The 19,722-nt window shown below is 46.7% G+C and overlaps 1 protein-coding gene across 2 annotated transcripts; it reads right to left on the reverse strand.

Moving 5' to 3' along the window:
• Positions 1-7,834: 7,834 nt before the first annotated feature.
• LOC117855193 (myb-related protein Hv33) lies at positions 7,835-9,990 on the reverse strand. 2 transcript variants are annotated; one of them, XM_034737489.2, is made up of 4 exons: positions 9,796-9,990; positions 9,292-9,701; positions 9,039-9,168; positions 7,835-8,827 (listed from the first exon to the last, which is right to left on the reverse strand). In XM_034737489.2, exons 2-4 carry the CDS (start codon positions 9,422-9,424, stop codon positions 8,107-8,109), a joined length of 984 nt encoding a protein of 327 aa, XP_034593380.1. In that variant the 5' UTR covers positions 9,425-9,701; positions 9,796-9,990; the 3' UTR covers positions 7,835-8,106. The 2 variants fall into 2 exon arrangements, with proteins under 2 accessions (XP_034593380.1, XP_034593381.1); XM_034737490.2 differs by having other exon boundaries at positions 9,292-9,990.
• Positions 9,991-19,722: the final 9,732 nt, after the last annotated feature.

Below are 19,722 nucleotides of genomic sequence, written 5' to 3' on the forward strand. Positions count from 1 at the left end.
ATGTAGCTAGGGTAAAGATCCTACCGAGAAAACCTTGCTCTGATTACCAAGATGATACGGGATGCCCGATCTTCTCGAAATAGAATCTGGATATGCCGTGAAATCCAACGAGTTGGGTGAACAACACGCTGCCCGTGCAACACATCTTTCACCTCGAATTCGCAAAACCACATGGTTGATAAGCAATCCACTTGACCACGTAGAAGTGAATTGAATTGCTCCCTCAATTCCCAGCAGAAAAGCAAGAACAACCTTATGGCAGGAACTCCCAATTCCCTATCTAGTTGTCAGTTTGCAATAGGCTAAACTCTAGATGAGGACAAGAGCATAGGCTGCAAGTTTTGATGAATAATAAACGTGGTCTGACCTCTCAGGTCATGTACATGGTTATATATAACCCTACAATAGTTTTGGGCCGACTTGGACTCGACTATGTTACAGAACAGAAAACCTAAGTTACAACCGACGCGTTGCTTCGACGATTGCGGCTACCTCAGAAGGAATATGATAGCAGGGCTGGATCCGTTGGAAAATTTATGAAATAACCTTTCCAACGAGTATTTACTCACCCCAATCCGACTTAATATGGAGGAGTTATGCTATTTTTACTCCGTGTCTGTCTAGAGAGTTCAAACCGAGTCCGAATGAAATTAAACTCCTTCTATCTTTTGTCTTCGTGATTGGCTCGGCTTGAATCCATGTAGGACTACAATAGGACATCTCCCATAGCCTTTGAAATTTCCCTCTAGTGTTGGAACCATACTCCCTCTCCTCCCTCATGATTCCACCATCAGATGCTTGTGTTGTTAGGCACAACTTCATTTCAGCAAGCGTCTTGTTTTGTTCCTTGGTCTTGACCTCCAATGATACTAGTCCTTCAAACCTGAGAACAAGTAAAGTACATGCATTAGGTAGTATACTATCCTCATAAAAAATATGTACATTACTAAGGAACAGATTCACCTTATTTTGTATTTCCCGTGCTCGTGTTATTGGCCCTATGTATGCATTGGAATTATTATCTTGATCATTCGGTGCAGCAGCCATAGTAGAAGAATGTGAGGAGCTTGGGAGATCCTCATCATGAGGCCTCCTACAAAATCTGGGGAACCGCCTGATTTTCTCTGACTCACTTCATCACAGCCAGTATGATGTCTGTGTTGTTGAAACTACCTCCTGCCTCACCATGGTGGGATCAAATTGTGTATCCATCCACAAAATCTTGCTTTATCAAATGCCTCTTGATGACATCAGTATCCTCCCATACAATATTGTTGCTACAGTAAAATACAGATAACGTAATTGCTTTGTCTTGCAAATGCGAGCGTTCTTCTTCGCCGCCTCCACAAACTTTGATACCTCTTACATGAAAGTATGCGAATGTCTTCGTATGCCATACATCCAAGCTCTATGATCCATCTTTAACAACCTATGACACCAATTCTGTGTTATATTAACTAATTTAATGAGCTATGGATCGCAATTCTATAAACTAAATGAAATTATCTATGTTATATTAACTAATTTAATTAACAATGGATTGCAATTCTATAAACTAAATTAAATTATGGATGTAGTAACTAATAAGTAGGAACAAATATAATAAAAAATAATTCTATATTACCCTAAATGAAACTCAATTAAACCATGGATGTAATAATTAATAAGAAGAAGGAAAAAATCAAACTCAATTATATATTAATTTAATCAACTTTATTAATTAAAACTATGGATGTAGTAACTAATAAGTAGGAAGAAATACAATAAAAACTAATTGTATATTACCCTACATGAGACTCATTTAAACCATGGTTGTAATAATTAATAAGAAGAAGGAAAAAAATCAAAATCAATTATAGATTAATTCAATCAACTATGGATGTATTAATTAATAAGTAAGAAAAATATAATCAAACTTAATTCTATATTACATTAAAATGACAAACATAGCATTGTAAGGGTTATAATATGACCATAGAATTTTATTTATAAAAATAATCCATTTCTAGTTATTTTCTCTCTCTTCCCTCCTCTGTCTTTTAGATCTAGATCTTGATGACAACCTAATGAAGCTAGAAATGATTGATAGTTTCAACAAACCACAATTCCACAAGTATATGTTCGAGATTAAGTTCACAAATAATGCACAATTCAGTGAGGTGGCATCCCTGCGAACCGCTGTGACAAATCTAGGTCTTTAACTTGGGAATTAGAGGCCACCGATTGATTCTGCACATAAAAGAAGACGTGTGAGACAAGATTGATATCATTTGAGCTAAATAAGTCATCTTTGAGCTAACTAAGTCAATTGAGGTAACTAAGTCATGTTTGAGCTAACTAAGTCAAGTATTGAAACTAAAGTTCAAGGGACTCACAGGAGTATGTGTGGGTGGCTGAGGTGGAGGGAATATCATCGGTGGTTGTGGCAGTGGTGTACCCATACTCGTAGCAGTAGTAATATTTTGCATGTATTGAAACATTTGTTCCATCCTCAACCAATTTTCTTCGTCCATCCTCTGCCGCTCAGCCTCCATCCTCTGCCAAACCATCCGCTCCACCCTCGCCTTTATCTCCTGTTGTTGCTTCTCCACTTGGGCCTACAATTTTTCATCGCAATATTACCATGCAAAGGTAAAGTACGTAACAACCAATGAACGATGAATGAAATAGAAAGAACCTGAAGAGCCTCCATCTGAAACTGTGCAGTGGTCGGCTGTGGGCGTATTGCTAGGCTCGAGTCTGTGCTCCTTGCTCGGATCTGGGAGAGAGTGGGAGTAGAGGCCGTGTCGATTACACTATCGCCAATCCAATATCGGCCATGCTTCTTCCCTCCTCCCACCCTCATCACCACTTCTCCATCTAGATCCTGGGTGCTCGGATCATAATCTGGCCCATGAATCTCCCTTGCCATCGTTGTGTAGGAGGTGATGTGGCTGTGGATGCTAGGATTGGAGTACGCCTCGGACGGGTCGTCCAGGTTCACATCGATGTTGGCCGTTGCCTTACCCTTTTTGGATAGAATCCATCCCTTGAACTGGGAGCAAGGCTGGCCATCATGTGAGGATGACTACGGCAAAAATACAAAATCATTAGAAATTTTGCTGAATTGAGCATTAGACAAAAGAAATGAATTCGCGTACCCATTTTTCCCTATACTCATCAAGGCTCAAGCTTCCCTAATGGTGTGATGCACCTCGCAACCAGATCTGGGTCTACGAACCCCTTGCCTCCCCCTCCTCCCCCTCCTGCTCCTGCTCCTGCTCCTGCTTCTCCTGCTCCTCTTCCTCATCACCAGAGCCGTGCGCGGAAGGTAACTCCTCCTCAGATGGCGACTCTATTTTAGGCGACGGGTGCCTCGGCCCTTTACCCTTCCCTTGACCCCTGCCTCTAGTCTGGACCTCTTCCTCGACCTCTGCCCCACCCCTACCTCGACCCATGCGTCCACCCTTCCCTCGACCTCTTCCTGAAGAAAACCCTGAAGAGGACCCTGAAGCTTTACCTGTAACTTTTTGATACAAAGCCACGACCTTCCTCATACCGCCCACCATTGCTCAATCACCTGCAATTAAAAGGAGTAAATCAATCGGCATAATATAAACAAAACATATTTAGAAACATATGCAAAAGAAACTAAACATTCTTGAAAAAATAACATGGTATGACAAATAAAAAATCGTACATGTATTAGAAGTAATCATCATGATCGGGATTAACTGGATCATAAGTCTCATCATCACTATCACGTGTGTCGATATAATCGTGCCCGTGCTCCAAAGGAGGAATGTCGTCATCACTATCATAGCCTAACTGTAATCATTGAAATAAATCTAAGTCCTTCGCATTCTAAACCTCATCTCCAGTGTCCTCGTCAGCAACCCTTTCATTGTCTACTTCCATTCCAATCCCTTCGGTTAACTCTATCACAAAACTCCCTTCGAGCCCATCTTCTTGGAAGAACTCTCCGTCATACGTGTTGAGGTCTATGTTGTAATCTTCATTATTTGGTACAGGTAATTTGACCCTAGCAAACGCCCATTCCAAGAATGCATCGGTCTTTTCAATCCATTCATCGGTTAATGAATCCTGACTAGAGCAGCCCGTGTACATCTACTCACGGTCATCCATCCTCTAGCATAACAATGAGTAATATAAAAAATCACGTTGTATCTACATGTTCCTAAGCTGTCTAATGGGTGAAGATAGGTCCTAATCCCACCCGAGGATGTGTAGGTGCGGTTAGTTTCCATGCCCTACTCCGATCCGAGATAGAATTTCAGCAGCACCTCCCCGCTGTTCTCCAAATACACATCTAGGATCGGAGATTGTGTATCCGGAGAACAACAGGAAGGTGCTGCCAAAACTCTATCACGGATCGGAGTAGAGCATGGAAACTAACCGCACCTACACATCCTCGGGCTGTCCAAAAAATATGGACAATTCAAAACAGATATGGTTATAGATATGCAAATATTTACATATTTGCATCCGTATCTCTTTCGAACGGGAGACGCCTAACTAGGTTACGTGATATACGAACATCAAATGGAAAGAGATGTGTAAGATATCTCACCTTGCTATCCTGCAAAGTGACGAGTCGAGGACGGTCCTTGTGAGCCTCTCCTGCAAGAAAAGAAACATAGTACTGTTAAGTCAAAATTTCGGCAGCAGCTCCCCTGCACGGGGAGGTTTCCAAACCTGCAACAAAGAAAACGGCACGATGGCTGACAACCACATTCTCACCAAAGAGATGGCATGATGGCCAACAACCACAATCTCACCAAGATATGGCACGATGTCCGACAAATACATCCACACCAAAGAAATGGCACGACGGCCGACAACCACATCCTAATTTCTGAAAAAAAATCCTACCACCTCTCTAGACATCCTACCACCTCTCTATTTTCTAATTTTCTAGTTTCATGCCTCTAATTTCTGAAAAAAATCCTACCACATCCTACCACCTCTCTATTCTTTTCAACATTTTCTAATTTCTAATATCAATCACCTACTGTAATTTTTTCTAATTTCAACATTTTCCTACCTTGGAGGCCGCCAGTCGCGGGCAGGGAGGGGCGGGAACCGACAGGGGGCGGGTGCCGGCGCAGCGGAGCAGGGGTGGCTGGAGCGCCGGGCGGGGAGCCAGCCGCGGGCAGGGGAGGGGCGGCCGGGCCGGCGCCGATGGCGGGCTGCAGGGGCAGCCGGGCGGGCGGTCGCAGGGAGCGGGGCGGTGGCCGAGGGGAGCCGGGGGCGGGCCGCTGGAGGTGCGGGGCGGCGGGTGCTGCAGCGGCGGGTACGGGGCAGGGCAACGGCGGGTGAAGGGAGGTGGAGGTGTGCTAAGTGCTCTGAGGGAGTGAGGTGAGTGTGCGGGCACTGTGGATAGGATCCAGAGTTTGCCGAGTGTCAACATCCAAAACACTCGGCAAACCATATTTTGCCAAGTGCCCGGATCTAGAACACTCGGCAAACACTTTTTTTATATATTTTTTTAACCAATTGGAAACAGTATATGCGCTGTTGTGGGCCCATACACTAAGTTTGCCGAGTGTATTCCCCGAGACACTCGGCAAACCGTAAAACACTCGGCAAAGTACTTTAGAATTTCATGTACAAATACCTTCCCTAACGTGCTTTACTAAATTTTTTCCGATGTACTTCAAAAAACATGGTCAAATTCACTTAACAATACATATTTGATTTTTCTACGAATATTGTTCCATTATTTTACGCAGTTATAGCTCAAATTTAATTTATCTCAATTTAAAGTCTATAATTGAAGTTAATACATTAAAATTATCAAAAGGATACGAAAAATTCGGAAAATTTGAAAGGAACCAATCTATGTTGTCCATTGCCTATACAAAAAGTTTTGAAGTCCAACTCTAATTCGACCGTCACTTTGACTCCAAATCTTAACAGATCATTCTAAACTTCTAGACTCTTCTCTCGAGATGCTCCGGTTTGTAAGAGTCGTACGTGACAAAAGGTGCGAAACCTTCTCAATTTTTTCCAAAGTCTCCATGTATGACATCATGAGATCTTGAAAAATCTCATGATTTTCAGAGTTCGTTTGTTTTTTCTAGACCACACGTTCGTGGTCGTATTTTCTGATCAAGATGTTCGAACTTTCTTTTCATTTTCTGGGTAAGGCCCCAGAGTGGAATCATTAACATGAATAGGATTTTCCCACTGACCTTATTCCATTATTGAAAATTCTTGCAGTTCAAATTTACCCGTAACCGCAAAAATCCTATTTGTGCTATAAATTTATTAAATATAGCAAACCGATCCACAAATATATCAAATTTGAACATGTAGTATCACATGTTGTGTGTGGAGAGTGGAAAAAGTTTGGACGGCAGGGAAGAAAAAAAATGTTATTTTGCCGAGTGTCTACAGAAAACACTCGGCAAACATAAACTTTGCCGAGTGCCTTAGGAGCAACACTCGGCAAAGAGCAAACGTCCGGCACGCGGCTACCGCACGTGCTAGACACGTGTTAGAGATTTGCCGAGTGCGGCTTACTAACACCTGGCATCTCTGTAATTTGCCGAGTGCCTCGAGACGGACACTCAGCAAAGCTATGATTTGCCGAGTGCCGCTAACGGGCACTCAGCAAAGTGCAAACGTCCGGCACGCTTCGTAACGGCTGTCGCGCGTGCTAGTCACGTGTTAGAGATTTACCGAGTGCGTTCTGTTTGCCGAGTGTCGTTGTCGTTTTTGCCGAGTGTTTCATTCATGACACTCGGCAAACAAGACGTTTGCCGAGTGTATTTTGAATGCCGAGTGTATATGTGGAGACACTCGGCAAACATGTCCTTTGTCGAGTCCTGATAGATTGCACTCGGAAAAGATAAAAACACTCGGTATTGTCACTGTTTCCGGTAGTGTGTGTTCAGACAGACCTGGTTTTTGTCTTTGTTTGATGTGGATGCATTCTTTTTTTTTGCGAAATTGATGTGGATGTATTTTATACCTTCTTAGAGAGTGCCTGCGTCTACTGTTCATCTTAATTAATACTCCCTCCTGGTCGTTTACTGGTTTTGGCTTTATACATGTAGACATAGACTATGTCTAAATGCTTATTAATCTAATAAAATCATAACGATCTAGACGGAGGAAGGGAGTAGTTATAATATATATTTTCGTTATAAAAAACTAACATTTAATTACTACGGTGCATCCAACTCAAATGAATGATGCTTATTAAAATACACGTAGTCAACCCAATTTCTTTATTTGGGCCGCACGCCCGCACTTATATAGATACACGCACTGACGCACACACTGACTTCAAAGTTTTTTTTGGGAAAATGATATATCCCACGAGAACTAAGATAAAAGCAAAAGTAGATTTTGTCATAAAAATTCATTTCTAACAATTTGTTAGCATGTACCCAACACACTGTAGTTTGCACTGGAGACAACCTCTATAATAAGACTCCAACCTCTATAATAAGAGCTTGTTTGGCGTGGCTTCCCGTGAAATGGCTTTGGCTCCTGCTGTGCACTACTGTTTTTCCCTGTAGGAGTGAAAAAAGAGCTCCGGCTCCACTCTTTTTTGCCTAGGGAACAAGAGGAGCTGGTGGTGTGTTGGAATGGCTCCCGCAGCTCTGTCACAGTGGCGCACAATGCCAGAGCCGGAGCCGGAAGGAGCCACGCCAAATGCACCCTAAGACTCTACGTGCATATATAGCAACTAGAAGTGAGGGGATGGGCGATACCATATGTCCTATAGGTACCCTGAATGGTTTTTGCTAGTGTTGCGTTGTTCTTCATCATCCAAAATTAAATAGCTCGATTGCAGCTATATTACGATTGGATTCCCATACAATTTTCGGTCCCCAGGAATTGAGGTATATAGTATATATAATATCCCTTATTATGGACACATATTATACCAACGTGTGTGTTAAGTAAACAACTTGATCCAAATAAGTAGGACCAGCAGATGAAAAGAGAAGAAAATAACGAACATGCCAGGCAGGATGCTTTCTGGAGTATCTTTTGTTGGGTGATCTTGTGATGAGGTAGTAGTGAAGTGTGTGTGTATATCTGTGTGTCTGTCGGGTGACCGATGGAGACAACGACCTCTCGGCGTGGGGGTCAGAGGAAGTCGACGCTGAACTCGTCCTCCAGCGCGCTGCGGGCGAGGTCGAAGCAGGAATCCGGCAGGTCCCTCGACATCGACCGGATCGGGAAGCTCGCCGCGCCGCCGACCCCGTCGTGGAGCCTCGCCGCCTCGTGCTGCTGCCAGGGGCTGTACTTGGCCGGGTCGAACTGGTGGTACGCCGCCTCGGCGGCGTCACGGCCGAACATGTCCATGTGCGGCATCGGCTCGCCGCCGCCGACGACATTGCCGCCGCAGGTCCAGGTGCCGTTGCTGTTGCTGGAGCTGTCGGCGCCGCCGCCCGTGTAGGCGCTGTATGTGGCGGCGTCGGAGGCCACGTCCACGCCGCCGTAGTCGCAGAGGTTGTCCGCCGAGCGGAAGGAGTGCGCGGCGCCGTAGGAGCCCTGCATTGCCGGGACGTTGGTCACGGACAGCGGGTCGAAGCTGACGGTCGGGGAGTGCGGCGCGATGGGGTCGCTGCGGGCGCCGCCCATGGCGAAGCAGCGGTCGTCGGTTGCGGCCGGGAGCTGGTTGCAGTCGTCCCGTGGCGCCTCGGCGGCGTTGTTGGCTGCGGCGGAGGCGTCGTCGTCGTCGAGCGGCTTGTGGGTTGCCGGGTCGATGCCCCGCTGCCGGAGCTTCTTCTTGATGCACGAGTTCCAGAAGTTCTTGATCTCGTTGTCCGTCCGGCCCGGCAGCTGCGACGCGATTTGGGACCACCTGATGATCACATGTGCTTTCGTAAATGGGAGCGCGACAAGACTGTGTGATTGCTTCCAGAAGCTCAGGGCAGGAGGATTGCCGTTTGAGTGGTTGAGTAGTGAAGCACTAAAATCGGCAAGTGTACTTAAGTGCTAACTAGTAACTGCTTGCCATTTCTTAATTAAGAAGAAAGAAGCTAGTTTTACTAGTTTATTAGTGAGTAAATTACCTGTTGCCTAGCATCTTGTGGAGGCTGATGATGAGGTCCTCCTCCTGCTGGGAGAAGCTGCCCCTCTTGAGGTCAGGCCTCAGGTAGTTGATCCATCTCAGCCTGCAGCTCTTGCCGCATCTCTCTAAGCCTACACCAACACATACAGCACAATGCAAGAGAGGCAACAGCAAATGATTTTTCAATCAGATCAGGCATTATCCAAGAGACTAATTAACTGAAAAAATGCAGGTTAATTACTAAATCCAATCACCTGCGAGCTTTGGGACTGAGCTCCAGCAGCCGACGCCGTACCGGATGATGTGGTTGTAGAGCTTCTCGTCCTCCTCCGGCGACCACAGGCCCCTCCGCAGCTTGGGCCTCGTCGCCGCCGCCTCACGCCCCATGTCGGTCGGTGGACTGAGACTGCAACGTCCTCTCTAGCTGCCCCCGCCGCCGGCCCGACCGTTGTGCGCTCGGAGCGAGCGATCGATCAGTTTCTTGACGACTACTACTGCGGGCTGGCGCCCGGCCAGCTAGCGGCAGGTGATGGCAACAATGATGATGAGACGGCCTGGCGGGCGATATAAAAGCGATGGCTGGCTCGCTATCTCAGCAGCTCAGCTGAGCTCAGGCGACAGCAGGCAGTTCGATGCTTGAGACTTAAGCTAGAGACGATAACAGCTGCAATTTTAATAAAGTGAAGATGAAGAAACTAGCATGTAAATAAAAAAAAAGTAAGCAGTGGCATCGCAGCAAGCAAGAGAGAGAAACTAACTGTTTAGAGAGAGAGGGAGGGAGATAAAGGCATGCAATGTGGTCTCATCTGCAGGAGAGAGAGACGATTATAGACCAAGACAGAGAGAAAGAGGGGCACTATGATCTGATAAAGTGGGGTTGAAGCAAGGTAAGGGCAAGGCCCCCGTGGGCTAATGGATGGGGGTGGGTTGGGGGAGATTTAAGGAAATAAAGCAGGTAGCTTGAGGTGCGGGGAAGAGGCGATCAAGTACATTAATCCGATGCGGCAACAAACTCCCAGCCAGCAGCAAGGGCAAGGGCAGTGGCAAAGGCTAAGCTAGCTAGCTGCATGTGGGGGCAAGGGCGAGCACACCACATGCATTATCGCCGTCTCGTCATCATCGCCAATTCGTCCGCTCTAGGCAACAGTACCGGCCGGTACGGGGTAAAGGTGCTTAACCTTTTTAATTATTGTCATTAGCTACCCTCCGTTGCCTTTTCCCTTTATTTCCCTTCTCCCATCCCGGGTGGTTGGCTGGGATATGACACAGTGTTTTTTTTCCGAAACGACACAGAGTGATTGTGGGTTATGCATGTACTCCATGTATATATATGTTTGTCTAATGCAATTTATTCCCATATCATGCCTTGATGATCCTCTCTTTAAATTTTAGGATGGCATGAAAACAACTACCCTATCAAGTAATAACATATAAGTGGCGTTTTACACATGGATACGATCATTATTAAAAAAATTTACCTCTAATTTTTGTTGCAAGATGTTGTAATAATACATAGAAACAAAAATACGCTACCATGAAAAGTACAAAGAACATCCAAATTCAACCCACAAAAGAGCAATGTGTGATCTAAGTTTCAAATAGCTGGTTTTAGAAAAATAAAATCATCACGTGTTTTTTAGAGTATATATTTTCATCACTTTGTTTAAGTATGTTGGTTAGTGACCTAGCATCTACTTTACTACAAAATCACTTTTATAAAAAAATTTTGAGCGATGCAAGTAGGGAAAAATAGCATTGTGTACAAACAAAGAAATTAATACTTTCCAGCCTAGAAAAGGAAAAAGTCTTTATTAATAAAAATGGAAATAAAATTCTGGGTGAACAAATGGGGGGAGAAAATTTTGGTACACGAAATAAAGTTTAACCTTGATGAAGACGTACTAGTAGTACAAATTAAAGCATAGAAAATTGCTAAGATGACATGCATAAATTAATGGTTGCAACTTGCAAGATGCAACTGAGCATAGAACTAGCAAAGAACGCTCAGAAGTCTTTACTCTAGAACCGTCCGGTGATCCGAAACGGCTCTGGCTTCTTGGGACTCTCTGAATTCAGGTGAGGTCACGCACCCACGCGTATATTTACCATCACACATAAGGGTGCTTTTCTAGGCGAAGATCGAATTTGTTTAGATATACGATAGTTTGCATAATTATTGTTATTATCATTTGAAAAGAAATACTAGTACCTCTACTTCGAGTACTGTTGGCCGTGTTGTTCAATGCCTATACGCGTGCAGGTCTGGTGCCTCCATCGCTACCGGAAACAGGAAGTTTGCTGAGTATTTTTTCTTTGCCGAGTGTGTTTTTCGAACACTCGGCAAACAAGGTCTTTGCCGAGTGCCAAGCTAAAAACACTCGGCAAAGAAACAACACTCCGCAAATCAAATCTTTGCCAAGTGTCAAGAAAAAAAAATACTCGGCAAACCCGTCTCTTTGCCGAGTGTCAAAAAAAAACACTCGGCAAAGAGGGGGATTTGCCACTCGGCAAAGGTGGGGTGGGGGGGTTTGCCGAGTGTTTTTTTTTGACACTCGGCAAAACAATAAGTTTTTTTTCTCATCTCACCTTGAATTTTTTTTCTACTCCCCACATACAACATGTGGTACTTCATATTAAAATTTGGTATATTTTTAGATTTATTTGCTATATTTAATTAATTAATTGCATTTCAAGGGAATTTTTGGTATAAGTCAAATTTGAACCGCAAGATATTCAAATTATAGAATAAAATGAGTAGAAAAATTGTATTTATGTTATTTAGCCCAATTTGAGGCCTTACCCATAAAATGAAAAGAAATTTCAAACATCTGTTCAGGAAACATAACCACAAACATGTGATCGAATGATTTTTAAATTCTAAAAAAGGCAAACGAAGTCGGAAAATCATGAGATTTGTCATGATGTGATGATATCATACGTGGAGGTTGTGGTAAAAAATTGAGAAGGTTTTGCATATTTTGTCACGTACGATGTTTACGAACCAAAGCATCTCCGAAGAAGAATTGTAGCGTTGAGAAGAATTCGAATAGATTTAGAGTCAAAGTGACGGTCGAGTTTTGATTTGACCACAACACTTTTTTTATATGCAATAGAGAACATATATTGTTTCATGTGTCATTTTGCTAATTTTTTGGAACTGATGGATATTTTTAATAATGCATTAAAGGTAATTATAAAATATTTGTCGAGTGTTTTTCTTTTCACACTCGGCAAAAAAAAAATTTCTTTTTTTTTGCCGAGTGTCCCACATCGGACACTCGGCAAACGTCAAAAACATATATTTCAACCCCGGCCCCCAGACCCCAGCACCCCCGGCCTCCTTCCTTCGCGACACGCCCGACGCCCCCTAGCTCCGCGCAACATCGGCCCCCCACCTCCCTCTTCCCGCCGCCGGCTAGTCGCCGTCGCCGCCCCTTCCCTCCCTCCCTCTCCCTCTCCTGCCGGCGCCCCTTCCCTCCCTCCCTCTCCCTCTCCTGCCGGCACCCCTCCCCCTCCTCTCCCCGGCGACGGCGTGGCCCGCCCCTCCCAGCCGGATCCAGCTGCGGCGCGGCCCTCCCGATCGGATCCGGCTGCAGCGCGGGCCCTCCCGGCCGGATCCGGCGGTGGCGCGGCCGCCCCTCCTTCCCCCGCTGAGGCCCCCTCCCCTTCTCTCTAGTAGCGGCGCAGCCACCCCTCCTTCCCCCGTCGAGGCCCCCTCCCCTTCTCTCCGGCGGTTGCCCCTCCCCTCCCGGCTGGATGTGGCGGCGTGGCGGGCGGCAGCGGGCAAGGCGGGCGGCAGCGGGCGAGGCGGCGTGGTGGCAGCAGGTGAGGCGGCATGGTGGCGGGTGGCAGTGGGCGAGGCGGTGTGGTGGCGGGCGGCAGCGGGCGAGGCGGCGTGGTGGCTAGCGTGGCGGCCGGTGGCGGCGTGGTGGCCGGCGGCCGGTGTTTTTGTTTTTTTATTTTTTCCGAAAATGTTTGCCGAGTGCTTTTTGACACTCGGTAAACCATTTGCCGAGTGCCCGACGTTCGACACTCGGCAACTCCCCTGTTTGCCGAGGGAAAGTTCGCCGAGTTACACTCGGCAAAGAGTTTGCCGAGTGTTTTTGGACCTTCGCTGAGTGCCTGGGGCACTCGGCAAACTTCCTGTTTCCGGTAGTGCATGATTGTGGTTTGGGTGAGGTTGACTTGACAAACCAAGTGGCAAGTACTCCCTCCGTCTTAAATTATAGATCATTTTAATTTTTTAAGATTCGTAGATTTTACTATGCACTATGACTAGATGCATAGTAAAAACTATGAATCTAGCAAAGTCAAAACGATCTATAATTTAGGACGAAGGGAGTACGTACGTACACTACTTGCCCTGAGCACTGTGTGTTTTTCATGACCAATAAGTCAATAACCGTCGTCCCTTCGAGAGGCATCATAAATCGTGTTGACTCACCATTGCTACAGTCGGTAGCGACAGCGTACGTCGCCAAAGGCAGGCTGCATTAAGCACTAGCTTTGGCCCATGCACGCATCAGGGTGTTGCGATGCCTGCTACAGTTACTAGATTTAAGCCATTTGACGTCATTAGAGATGACACAGGACATTGCTTCTTCGATAATCCAACTCTTAGTACAATACTATTTCAAGTTTTAGAGAACGACGTCTTAGTACTCCCTACTAAATTACAGGTGGTCGTTTGGTATTGTCTAGGTTCATAGTTTTTGACATACACACCTAATCATCTATATATACTCTATGTCTAAATACGTAGCAAAATCTATAAATCTAAAAAGTCAAAACAACGTACAATTTAAAATAGGCATGGCAAAATTGAAACATGTGGTCACGTGAGGAAACGTCTGGTAGAGTGGTACGTTCACTGCACGCTTGCACAAACTTAAAATTTCAACGAGCAAACACCATGCAGGTAAGAGAGCTGTCCAACGCTTCCCTCATCCCTCCTGCCTGTACGTCCCTGCCGCAAGTTGCCAGTACCTCAGGCCACGGAGGCTTGGACAAGGGGCAGAGAGACTCCTGACGCGCGAAGGCCGCGAGAGACCTGCGGATCAAGGCAGCGAATTGCTCCATGTGCGAACGTGAAGCTAGCACACGCGTAAGGATCAGCGCGTGTGATGCTTCGCTGCACAAATATCTCGGGGAAGTTATTGTTGCGATCCAAATATAATCCATGCATGGTTCCTAGCTCATTTGTTGGCGTGGACAGGTAGATTCAGTGCTTTCTCGGAACCATGTGAGCTAGTCCTGCCGTAGGCTATTACACACGCAATACTAGAGAACTGATCTTCCATCCAACCCTTTTTGTCCCAGATGACTTTGGACCTATAACTAAAATGGCTTTAGTCCCGGATAAAAAATGAGACACCGAAAGGACACCGACGGGAGGGGCTTTAGTCCTGGGTGGAAAGCTCTGGCACGAATGCGTCATCCTTTTATCCCGGTTGGTAATTACCAACCCGGATAAAAGATTTATTCCCAGTTGGAAATACCAACCGGGACAAAACACAGGGGTGCAGTTAGTCTCCACGTGCCCAGGTCCTTATCTTCTATCCACTCTCCTTCTTTCTTCGATCCTTATCTTTTTCTTCTCCACGCGCACCTCTCCCTTTCTCCTTCCTCCTCATCTCCCTCTGGCGTGGGTGGGCACCCCCTCCCCTGCTTCCCCTCCCCTTCCCCCTCTGCTCACCCTTCATTGGCAGTGAGGAGCGGCAGCAGGGTGAGGGCCAGTGGCGGTGGGCGGGCCGGCGGAGCGGGACGGGCGCAAGCGGGCGGCATGTGGGGGAGGTGGAGGCGGCATGCGGGGGAGGCGGAGGTGGAGGCTGAGCTCGGGGTAGGTGGAGGTGGAGCGAGACGGACACGGGCGGGCGGCGCACGGGGGAGGTGGAGGCTAGGTGCAGCGGAGGCCAAGCAGGCGGGCAGGAGGCCAAGCAGGCTGCGGGTTGGGGCGAGCGGGCGAGCGGCGCGCAGGCAGTGGGCGGGCGGCCAGCGGGCGTGGGGCGGCTCTTTTTTATTTTTTTTCGAAATTTTTTAGTCCCGGTTGGTGTAACCAACCGGGACTAAAGTGGGGTTTTAGTCCCGGGTGGATGACCCGGGACTAAAGGATCCCTTTAGTCTTAAAAAATTTATCCCGGATGGTTTTTAGAGAGATTTGAGGCCTACCAACCGGGACTAAAGGTCCATTTTCTAGTAGTGACGTCTGATTATTGCTCTGCTAATTGGTGGAGAGGCTAGCCATCAGATAGGTGCCGATATATGTCGCTCAAATATCCAGCACTACTGGAAAATAGGTCATCACCATCGGCCCCCAAACCCTGTCATCGCTGGTTTGGGATTCGGTGGATAAAGGTCAGCGGTGATAGGGTACCCATCATCGCTAGACCCGGAACCGACGGTGAAGTCTTATTAAAAAAACCAAAAAAATCCGCTGCCCCGCCGCCGCCACCACGCTATCCTGCCACCACCGCCACCCCGCTGCCCTGCTGGATTGGGCCGCCGCCAGAGCCCAGAGCGCCATGGCAGCACCAGATCTGGCCGCCGCGCACCGCCGCTAGAGCCTGGAGAGAGAAGTACCGCAACCCACCGGAGCATGCCGCATCCTGCAGCCCCTACGTTGATGGAGCTCGCCATCGCCGTCGCTGCATCCCGCAGCTTGTGCCCGCCGCCTGTGCCCGTACCTGGTCCTCATACGCCGCCGACACACCTCGCCCCACCGCCGCTCCTCACTGCCAGTGAGGGGCGAGCGAGGGGGGGGGCAACAATGGGAGCGGAGGGGCTGGGGGAGGGAGGTGGAGGAAGGGAGGCGCGCGGTGGCACAGGGAGGAGAGAAGCAGACGGGAGGGAGGCGCGCGGGAAGAGAGAAGAGAAGGGGCTAGGAGGGAGGCACGTGTGGATAAGGCCGACGCGAGCTGGACCAAAATGCCAGTTTAGAAAAGTTTCGGGTCTGGATGAGAGCCATCACCGCCTATCACCGCCGGCTCGTAATACAAACTGACGGTGATGGTAAATTATCACCGCTGGCTCGTAATACAAACCGACGGTGATGGTAAATTATCACCGCCGGTTTCAATTTTCACCGCCACGCCGTATCTAAGTAAAAATCCGTTCGCTGAAAACCGGTGATGATAAGGCAGCTGGGATGGCTAAATCTGTAGTGGTGAAGATTCCCGGGACGTGACTGTCAGGGCTGCAACGTAACGTCTCCAGGGTTCATTCTTCATTGGCCACGGAGCTGAGATGGTCAAGATCAAGAGCTGGGTGCCTGGGTCAGTCAGTGTAGTTAGTAGCTACCGGTGGTAAAAGGCTACCTGGTTCAGCTCACAGTATTTATGGCACCCATGGGCCATGGCATGGTTTTCATAATGCATGTGTCTTTGCTTCATTATTCTCTTCTAAACTTCTGGTTGACGTAAATATTGCGTGCTTCCAATTATTGTTGCTAACATCTCATTATCAACGGAAAACCAAATGCTGCAGAAAGAATAATCTCAGACGGCTCTGCAGAAGAAGAGTCATCTCAAATGATATGATCCCCGGGCTGTCAATATATATAGGTACTAACTCTAGTTATTAATATATGACGTTTTAGACAAACAAAACACACTATAGTTTAGTCTGTTTTGGTTCTCCAAAACTCCATGCGTGTATTCATGACTGTATAAGGAGTACGAGATTTTCCAATATATGTCCTCACACAGTAAAAAGAAACTATCTAATTAAATCTAAGACAATGAGCCTTGTCACTTATGGTCATGGTTCATACATGTAAATAGACATAGTAAAAGTAGGATACAAAATATAGTAATTTGCTGCCCGCGTACCCTACTAGCCAAACAATAAAATTAAATAATAACATTAATTTCAAGTGTTTTGCAAATATGAGGATTCGAACTCTCGTGACCTTCCGGTCATGAGGCAAAAGAACAAATAATCTCAAAGTGTGTACTGTGTGTTGGCTAATATGACAAAATGATAAAAGTATTTTTATCCATAATGATGTATTTGAATCATACATTAAACTTGCAATTTAAATTAAGCTACATTTTGAAATCCAAAAATTCCATGTGTTTAATGAATTGAACTAAATTAGTGCATTTAATAGGTGACAGTTTTGTGGAGTGGGATGAGAAAGGGGAGAGCCACATATGGTGGTGGTGTAGGAGTAAAACAGCGTCGTTAGTGTTGGAGTGATGATAACGGCAACAATCTTGGGGCTGTGGTGATGATGTTAGGTAATGGAGGGTTCTTGCTGAAGTTTTCTTAGGGCTGTGTGGGGACCTGATAGGGAACTTGCTAGATAGAAAGCTGCATTGAGACAATGAAGCATTTAATCACCTAGAAGTCACGTGTGAAAATATATAGCTTGGATCTCTACTCCTTTTGTCTAGGTTGTTTTAGCTTTTATAGATACATAAATTTTTCTATGCACATAGATATACATCATGTCCAGATACATAACTATGTATCTAGAAAAGTTAAAATGAACTACAATTATTTGAAATAGAGGGAGTAGATGCAAGGTCATTTCTGGAGTATTTCATGATGGGCACATTCGTATATGTTCCTCTCACCGTTCTAGGTAAAACCATGACAAAGTAACCACTTATTTGTCATGGACACAAATTCCCCAACCGTCAAAGAGAAGTACCGCAAAGAGGAACCACGATAGATAAATTATCTCGGTTAGATTTAGCTACTACCAACTGTGCTGTAACACAATTAATGTTTAACTCTCATGGTCCAAAAATAATTGAGACAATTGACTATGAGCATTTTTTAGTGAAGAATACTATGGATTGCAAATTATAAGTTAAATGCTGACTTTAGTAAAATGTGCTAATAAAAATAGAGAACTGACGTTTCTTGACAATATTTTCTTAGGTCACCATCACATACAATTGGATTAATGTTTGACCACATATGTATGTGTTCAGGTGTTAAATATTCAACCCCCTGCTCCGCGTACCAGTTTGATACTTTAATGCCTGGCACCTTATTTCCAACTTTATGAGTTCTAGGAATGCAGCAACCTAGCTTTCGGAGACTATCCTTGCGAGCTGGTGCGTCTCGATTGGGACAAAAAATATGATTCTCCCGGCGCATGACAGTCAATTCAGATTGGTCATCATCGTCCCAACATCAAGAGGTGGAGAGATACCTCGAGACAATAATGTGAGGGTTAGGGTTCATTCACTAAGCGCTTGAGAGCCGCGGGGGGGGGGGGGGGGAGGGCGGTTTTGGGGTCAATCTAGTGGTGGACGAGTTGGAATTGTAGGTGTGTGTGGGGTGGGGGGGATGGAGGTCAATCCAGTGGTGCACGAGTTGAAATTGTAGGTGTTAGGTGTTTGATTGAGGCGGGTGTTGGCCTCAGCATTAGTGGTTTCATAGCATGAGGACGGCCTTCGAGAAGAGGCACCAATGTTAGCCAAGAACAAAGGGTAGAGGCGATGGAGGTGTAATGTTACATACATAATCGAAACATGTGGAAGAAATGGACACTGGTAGAGAACTGACCTTCCATCTAGGTGCATTTAGTCTCGGATCAAAAATGTGCCACCAAAGGCCACCGCCGGGAGAGGGGGGGGAGCTTTTGTCCCATCAGTTGTAAAGATCAACCGGGACTAAAGGAGGGCCTTTAGTCCTGGTTGTAACGGCTAAAAAATCTGGCACCAACGCCCTCCCCTCTTTTGTCTCGGTTGGAAATCCCACCTTTTGTCCCGATTGGTACTTCCAACCAGGACTAAATCTTTTTCCCGGTTAGGGACAAAAACGCCCTTCCCACGCGGCCCCCCTCTCTCTCCACATTATCTTCTCACACCCTTCCTTCCTTATCCTCGCGCAGCACTCCTCTCTCCTCTCTCGCGCAGCACTCCTCACTCCTCTCTCCGCAGTACTCCTTTCTCCTCTCTCGCGCAGCACTCCTTTCTCCTCCACTGGCACCTCCTCTCCTTCCTCTCCTCCTTCCTCCTCTCTGCGCCGCCACCGCCCCATCCCCTCCCTCTTTTCTCTGCCTTCCTCTCTCGCCCTCCCCCCTTTGCTGCCCCTCCCCTTCCCTCTCTGCTTGCCCCTCATTGGTAGTGAGGAGCGGCAGCGGGGCGAGGGCAAGGCAGTGGCGCGTGGGGGAGCGGCGCCGGCTAGCCGGAGGTGACCCCGTGAGCTGGTGCGGCCGGACGGCGGGCGGAGGCGGAGCCGAGGTGGGTGGCGGCAGCCGGTGGCCCATTTTTTTTAATTTTTTAACCTTCTTCATTCCTGGGTGAATGACCCGGGACTAAAGGACCCCCTTTTATCTCGAAAATTTAGTCCTGGTTGGATTTTCGGGATCTATGGCTCTATCCAACCGCGACTAAAACCGCGTTTTCCACCTGTGGGAATCGGAGTTCACCCACTTGGTCCTATATATGTACCTAGTGGCGACTTGCATGTAATGAGCCCCGGTACCATCCTGCACCGGCAGTGGCTAGCTATCCAAAGGCCACAGCATACTTGTTCCATCAGAACCCTTCAAATGTAGCATGTACACATGTCCTTGTCAAGCACGGATTAGAGGACCATCGCATCAAACCTGTACGCATCTTTGCTGAACCAATGGAGGAGTGAATGTCAATACAACTGTGCCAACCAAGTGCTGTGGTGCCCTAGTTAGAAAAGAAAAATTAAATGAAGATGCATGGTAATGATGC

Source organism: Setaria viridis, chromosome 5 (genome assembly GCF_005286985.2).
Source record: "Setaria viridis chromosome 5, Setaria_viridis_v4.0, whole genome shotgun sequence".
Classification (NCBI taxonomy): domain Eukaryota; kingdom Viridiplantae; phylum Streptophyta; class Magnoliopsida; order Poales; family Poaceae; genus Setaria; species Setaria viridis.